An 8,080-nucleotide genomic window follows, 5' to 3' on the forward strand; every position below is an offset into this window, starting at 1 on the left:
GGGTTTGAACCACCAGCCTTCTGGTTAGCAGTCAAATGCCTTAGGCAGTAGGCCACCAGAGCTCCCTTATTAAATATAGCCAAAGTAAATCATAATCTTAGTTTATGTTTTAAAAAAGCAGTATATCATAGTGTCTAGAAGGATACCCTTTATAGTCAGTCACACCTGGATTTGAATCCCAGTTCTACCACTTAAGGACGGGTAATTTGGGGTAAGATTAATCTGAGTGTCAGTTTTTCTGAAACCGTAAGGATATTGGAACCTTTACAGTAGATAATGTAAGTAAAGTGCCTACTATAGTATCTGTAAATAGCTCTCAATGAGTGCTTACCATTATCATTTTCATTACTGGTATATTAAATGCTTAAAATAACTTACATTTCCACATTTTTCATGACCAAAAACACTTTTTTTCTTTTTCAGAAAGCAGACCTGAGCTGCTATTAATATCATCTTTTGAGGATACAAATGAAACAGGAAACATTCAGAGTAGATGCTTCAGGAAAAGACATAAAAGTGATAATGAACCTAATTTGCAGCAACAAATAGCCTGGGGAGGTAGAAACCGTAATCTTAGTGGAGGAGTACTAATGGGACTTATGCTCAACAGAATTAACCAGGAAGCAAACCCTGGAGATATAGTTGAAAAATTAGGAGCTGATGCAAAAATTCTTTCAAATGTTGTCTCAAAAAACACAAGACCAAATACTCTTGATATTGGAAAGCCACCTTTACGATCAAAAAGAGAGAGTCTAGAAAAGGAATCTAGTGATGATGATACACCTTTTGACGGTTCTAACTGTTTGGCAGATAAAGTGGAATCTCCTGTTATTTTTGACTTAGAAGACTTAGACAATGAAACAGATAGATCAAAAGCAAGATACATTGCTACACAAAATCCCAAGAGGATTCAGCGTCTGAATAGCAGCTTTTCAGTAAAACCTTTTGAGAAAACTGATGTTGCAACAGGATTTGATCCCCTATCTCTTTTGGTTGCTGAGACTAAACAGCAACAAAAAGAAGAAGAGGAAGAGGATGAAGATGATAGCAAAAGCATTTCAACACCATCTACTAGGCGTGATTTAGCTGAAGAAATTGTGATGTATATGAATAACATGAGCAGTCCTTTGACAAGTCGTACACCAAGTATTGATTTACAACGGACATGTGATGATAAATTGACTAGTAAGAAAAGTCCAACATTGGTGAAGGCATGCAGAAGATCTAGTCTCCCTCCTAATTCTCCAAGACCAGCGAGACTTACCAAATCTAAAAGTTATACAAAAAATGATGACAGACCAAGGGATAGACTCTGGTCTTCTCCAGCCTTCTCACCTACTTGCCCATTTAGGGAAGAGTCCCAAGATACATTAACCCATTCATCTCCTTCATTTAATTTAGATACACTACTAGTACCTAAACTGGATAGTCTAAGGAATAGTATGTTCACTGCTGGGAAAGGAGTTGCCGAGAAAGCAAGCAAATGGTATTCAAGATTCACCATGTATACCACATCATCTAAGGTAAGTTTTGTTGGTATTTGCTACTACTGTTTTTCCTTTCAAGTCCCCTCCACTTCCCCTACCACCCAAAAAAGAAGCTGCTTACTTGCAAGATGTCAGTTTTAACCATGCTCCTTAAACACAGCTATATAAAACAAGACTCTTAGGATTTGTAAGGTTTGTAATGTCACTAGCTTAAGGCTATGTTTATAGTTTAGTTTTGAAAGGAAATGATTTATAACTGGAGTAAGAATTAGTATCAAATGAAAGTACTTACTAAACTTCAATATTTCCTTGTAAGATTCAGATTTTTTGTTTCATATACAGTATCCAGCACACTCTCAAAAATTATCAGCCAGACATAGGATTTCTCCTAGTTATGATTTGAGTAGCTTGTGTTAAACTACATGAAATATTCAGAGTATCTGTTTAAAGTCATCAGAGAACTGCTAAAATAATTAGAAAGTCGAGGAGCAAGATTCTCAAGAGGAGAGAATTGCAGAGGTAAGCTTAAATTCTACAACCGCTTTTTCATGAGGGCATGTGCTTATTCTGAGCACAGGGCAGACTTTGCCTTCTCAGAGGAGTGTTAGAGGAGGGACAGGGGAAAACCAGCAAAGCTTTTAGGATCTTGTGGAGCTGGAGAAACAAAATTGGAGACACTTGGAGCTTCAAATAGACAGAAAATTTTCCCTTTGAGATATTTTCCAAATACTGATGCTGCATAATACAGGAGTCTAAAAAAGTAAACAAAAAGTAGAGTGGTTTCATGCTGCTGGGAACATAAAGGCTAGAGTTCATGAGCTGCCAGGAAGAGGAACTTTGGTGAACATATCACACACCCGCTTTTGGAAGTCCTACAGAGCTATGTCTCGGGAGCATAGAGGTAGACCAAGCCTTAACAAAACTGTAATCTAGGCTTGACTAACCTTGATCTGTGATTAGATTAAAATAATCAGCTTCTAATCTACCAGAGGAAAGAGTGAACCCTTTCTGGGGGTATAAAACATCATCTGAAGTCTCTTTAATTTTTTAATACACAATTTTTGTCATTCAATCTAAAATAACTGTGCTAAAGAAGACATAAACAGACACTTTACCAAAGAAGATATTCAGGCAGCCAAAAAACACACGAATAAATGTTTGCAGTCATTAGCTGTTAGCGAGATGCAAATCAAAACAACAATGAGATAACCATCTCACCCCAGCACTAATAGCAAAATTCAACAAGACAAAATAACAAATGCTGATGAAGATGTGGAGAGATTGGGACTTTCAGACATTGCTGATTGGACTTAAAATGATAAACCACTGAGGAAATCAGTATAATGATTCCTTAAAAAGTTGGAAATAGAAATAGCATTTGATCTAGCAGTTCCATTACTAGGTGTGTATCCTAAAGAAGTGAGAGCCAGGACAAAAATAGATATATACACACCCATGTTCATCACAGCACTATTCAAAATAGCAAAGAGATGGAAACAACCTAAGTGCCTATCAACAGAGAATGGATAACCAAACTGTGGCATATACACACAATGGCGTACTATGCAACACTAAAGAGTAATATAGAATCTGCCGGATACTGCTTGGGGTGGATGAACTTGGAAGATACTATGCTGAGTGAAATAAGTCAATCACAAAAGGACAAATACTGTTATTAGTTCACTATTGTAAAAAGTCAAGGAAGGGTTTATATATGGAAGGAAACTTACTTTGTTGGTTACCAGGAGGTGTGGGAAAATTGCTGGATAAGTTAAAAATATATCTATATAGAGAGAGAGAAACCAAAGATTATTAGTGGTTTCCAGGGGTAGGAGGGAGGGGGAAAGAGGAAGCTTTTGTTTTTAGGGCATTGAGTGTATGCTAATGGTGGTGGAATATCTTGGGAAAGGATAGCAATAATGGTGGCACAACATGAAAAATGTCATCAATGTCCCTGAGCTATAAATGTGGAAGTTACGTTAGTGAATTTCTTGGTGTGTACATTTTCACCACAATAAAAAGAAATAAAATAACTATGCCAAGACTTAGACTATAAAAACAAAACAAAAGGAAAACAGATGATAGAAACAGACCCTTAGATGAATCAGATATTTGAATTAGCAAAGAACTTTGAAATAAATCTATGCCAGAAAATCTCTTAGAGGAAGAGATTTGGAAGATATCTGCAAAGATGGAAAATTTTACCAGGAAATTAGAATCTAAGAAGGAATCAAATGAAAATTCTAAAACTGAAAAATAAACACAAACCCACTCCCGCTGAGCCACTTCTAACTCATAGTGACCCTATATGCATTGAGCTACTAACCAAAAGGTCAGCAGTGTGGACCCACCAGCCACTCCACAGGAGAGAGGAGGCAGTGTGCTTCCATGAAGATTTAAAGCCTTGTAAACCCTATGAAGCAATTCTGCTCTGTCTTGTAGGATCACTGAGTTGAAATGGACTTGATAGCAGTGGATTTTCTAAAACTGAAAAAGATGTGAGATTAGGAATATGGTCATTGGATTTCACAGTAGATAAAGCATAGCAAAAGAAAGACTACTAAACTGGATGGAAAGTCAATAGAAAATATCCAAACTGAAGCCTCGAGAGTAGAGGAAAATAAAAAGATAATGTGAGATTCAGAGAAAATATCTAATAACATTCATGTAATTGTGTTCTAGAAGAAGAGAAAAGGGGATAAAAGAATTACTTGTAAAGATAATCTCCAAGAACAGAAGTTGTATAGGAATAACCAAAAATATTTTTAAAGAGAAAAATGAGGGATTGTCCTCCAAAATCTCAAAGCAAATGCTAAAACGATAATTAAATTAAAGCAGTAGGCTAATTAGTGCAAAAGAAGATAATGAATATATAGAATAGAAGTCCAGAAATAAAACTGAATATGTATATAGAAACTTGGTATATAAAAATATAGCATTTTAAGTCAGTGAGAAACAAGAAAATGTGTTGAAAAAATTAGCTATCCATTTGGAAAAAAAAAAAAAATCCAATTCTTTCGCTATGCTGGACAAACAATAAATAAGCCCTATATAGATTAGCTACATAAATGCAAAATTATAAAATATTAAAAGAAAAAGAAGATATTTTTATTATTTTGGAGTAGAGAAAGATTTCCTAAGCAACATACAAAAACTCACAACCCATTAAGGGTTAAAAGATTTGACTACATAAAAATGTTAAAGCTCTATATGCTCCATAAACATGTGATTAACAATAACAACAATAATACATGTACATACACATGACTGGAAAAAAAATTGTGTTATCCAGGCAGTGGAATTGCAGGTATTTAATTTATTTTTTCTTCATACAAAAATCTACCTCCTCAGTGTTAGTGTTAGTACTTAAGGCATTTGACTGCTAACCAGAAGGCTGGCGGTTCAAACCCACCAGCCACTCCTCAGAAGAAAGGTTGGGCAATGTACTTCATAATGATATCGCCTCAGAAACCCAAGGAGGGGTCACTGTGAGTCAGATATGACTTGATGGCAGTGGGTTAAGTTTTCCCATGTATTATTGGTATAATCAGAAAAAAAATAACTTAGAGTTTGGTATTCCCAAAACTGAAAACTAGAATTGCATATCTTTGAAACCTGGATTATTATGGAAAAGATATAACTCTAATGGTGTCATCCTGAGCTTTATAAGGAAGAAAATTAATAATAAATGAAGACTTAAATTCAGCAAGATTACTTTACTACCTTACTATAAACTTTGCTGGAACTGAAAAATACTTTCCTTAGAATTTCTCTTCTCCAGAACATGTTTGTCCAAATTAGTATGCCCTTGTAAAATTGGTTCTTTTTGCCTTTAGAAGCTCTGATATTGACTGATCAGATAGTTAAATGATAAGTGTTTCATCTGCTTTATTAATATATCTTTTCTTATTGTGGTATGGATGAAAGTTTACAGAGCCAATTAGTTTCCCATTCAACAATTTATACAGATTGTGTTTTATGACATTAGTTGCAATAACCCTCAATAAAACAATACTCTTCCCACTTCCTCCCTATGTTCAGTTTCCATTCATCCTTCTTTCCTGCCCTTCCTGTCTTCTGAGCTTTGTTTTGGGGCAAATGCTGCCCTTTTGATCTCCTATGGCTAATTATTCCGAGGCATAAGTTCCTGTCTGTTGTTTGAAAAGGTGATCCCCAGGGGTGGGTTCAGTTTCTGGTTTGAAGGGTGTTTAAGGGCAGTAGTCTTGAGAGTTCCACCAGTCTTTTATCAGATAAGTAAGTCTGGTCATTTTTATAATTTTGAATTTTGTTATACATTTTTCTCCCACTCTGTCCTGGACCACCTGTGGTCCTGTTAAAAGCGTTTGCTAGTGTTTAAATGGGCACCATCTGCTCTCAGGGTACGAGAGGCTGTAGGTTGTGTGGTCCATTAGCCCTTTGGACTAATTGTTTCCTTCAGTCTTTGATTTTCTTTTCTTTACTCTGGATGGGGAGAGACCCTTAGTTGCATTTTAGATTGCCACTTAACAAGCTTTAAAGACCATTTCCTCTGCTTTAAAAATGAGTTTTTAAATAACTTTAAATATGAAGGAAATTAAGCTTATAATTATGTTCTTAGGATCAAAGTTCTGATCGTACCAGTCTTTCTTCAGTGGGAGCCCAGGATTCTGAATCTACCTCTTTAACAGACGAAGATATATGCCATGAGTTGGAAGGAGCTGCTTCCTCTCAAGAGAGCAGTGCCACTTCAGGGACTAAGGGAATCGATCTCAGCCGAACAAGCCTGGAAAGTTCTGCCTCCTTGGAAGGTTTGTTCAAAACAGTTCTATCATACTTCATACTACATTTCATTTGTAGTTTTAATTGATTTATAGTACTTTCACCTTTTGTTTTTTAGTTATGTAAAATATGTGCATAGCTCCAAAATCAAAACAATAAAACCACATCTAGCTTCCATCCCCATCTCCTAACCTTCACCCTGTTTATTCCCTGTGTCTAGAGACAACCACTTTTATTTGCTTTTGGTTTATCTTTCCCTTTTTGCTTTTTAAAAATATAGGCAAATGTTCATGTATATGTAGTATGTGCATACATGTGTCTGTATGTATGTTTATTACCTCCCTGCCTTCTTACTCAAAAGGTAACATAACTGTAAATACTGTTTTGGCCCTTGAGTTTTTTACTTAGCAGTATATCTGTGTCATTCAGGTCATTCCTTGTCATCATATAGGAATGTCCTGTATTCATTTTTATAACTATGTAGTCCATCATTGTGTGCATGTATAATGTTTTTCAGAAATTATATCTTTATTAAAAAAATAAATTCATGAATAAAATGGCATTTCATAATTATACTTGGATTACCTTGGGAAATATCACAGTTACTACAAACCAAAAATGAAAATAAACTATTAATTACTAAAATAAAACAAATAAAAACTAACTTTTAGCTGCCATTTTATGTTCTTGCTCACGTATTTCCAAAAACATGAGATCCTCTCTTCTATGAAGTTTATTGTCAGTTGCTATCAAGTCAGTTTTAAACTTTTAGTGACCCCATTATGACAGAGTAGTACCGTCCATAGGACTTTCTTGGCTGTGATCTTTTGTTGTTGTTATTGAGCATGGTTTATTTTAACCACTTCCCTGTTGGTGGATATTGAGTGCCCATTCTTTAGCTATTATAAATAATACTACAATTCACAAGCCACGGGGGCGAGACAGAGCAGGCAGCGGCAGGAATCCAGGTAAGGGGAGGGACCCAGGCCCCACCCCCAAGAGGCAGGAAAGTGAAGGGAAGGAAAGCCAAGCCAGGGAGATGAGACAGAGCGAGAAGTGGCAGAGATCTAGGTAAGGGGAGGGACCAAGGCCCTACCCCCAAGAAGCAGGAAAGTGGGGAAAGGAAAGCCAAGCCATGAGGAAGAGATAGAGCAAGCAGTGGCAGGGATCCAGGCAAGGGGAGGGCAGAGAGGTTCGAACAGCTAAGGGAGACAGACTTGTCTGTCAGTTTGTTGTACTGTGGTGGCTTGTGTGTTGCTGTGAGGCTTGAGGCTGTGCCACTGGTGTTTCAAACACCAGCAGGGTTGCACTTGGTACACAGGTTTCAACACAGCTTACAGACTGAGACAGACTAGGAAGAAGGAAGAGTCCAGGGAAAACCTTATGAATAGCAGAGAAACATTGTCTAATACATTACTGGGCAATTTTATGAATAGCCCAGAAACATTGTCTAATACAGTGCAGGAGGACCAGCCCCTTAGGTCAGAAGGCTCTCAAAATATGACTGGGAAAGAGCTACATCATCTGAGTAGGACCAACCTTACTGATACGGGTAAAGTGAAGCTTTTGGGACCTCCGTTTGCTGATGTGACACAACTCAAATTGAGGAGAAACAACTGCAAACATCCATTAATAATCGGAACATGGAATATACAAAGTATGAATCTAGGAAAATTGGAAGTTGTCAAAAATGAAAGGGAACGTAAAGATTGATATCCTAGGTATTGTTGTTGTTGTTGTTGTTATGTGCCGTCGAGTCTGCCCCGACTCATAGCGACCCCTCCTTGGGTTTCCGAGGCAGTATCACTACAGAAGTAGGATTGCCCAACCTTCCT

General features: G+C 36.9%; 1 protein-coding gene across 1 annotated transcript in view; it reads left to right on the forward strand.

Annotated features, from left to right (window-relative positions):
* DENND4A (DENN domain containing 4A) overlaps positions 1–8,080 on the forward strand; it is a 116,610-nt gene that overhangs the window by 90,468 nt on the left and 18,062 nt on the right. The window contains exons 21-22 of the mRNA XM_007957591.2: positions 424–1,523; positions 6,085–6,274. Of these exons, the coding sequence (XP_007955782.1) occupies positions 424–1,523; positions 6,085–6,274 (1,290 nt within the window). The remainder of the gene's footprint in view (positions 1–423; positions 1,524–6,084; positions 6,275–8,080) is intronic.

This window comes from Orycteropus afer, unplaced genomic scaffold (genome assembly GCF_000298275.1).
Source record: "Orycteropus afer afer isolate SDZICR_OR568_19922 unplaced genomic scaffold, OryAfe1.0 scaffold00015, whole genome shotgun sequence".
NCBI lineage: Eukaryota > Metazoa > Chordata > Mammalia > Tubulidentata > Orycteropodidae > Orycteropus > Orycteropus afer.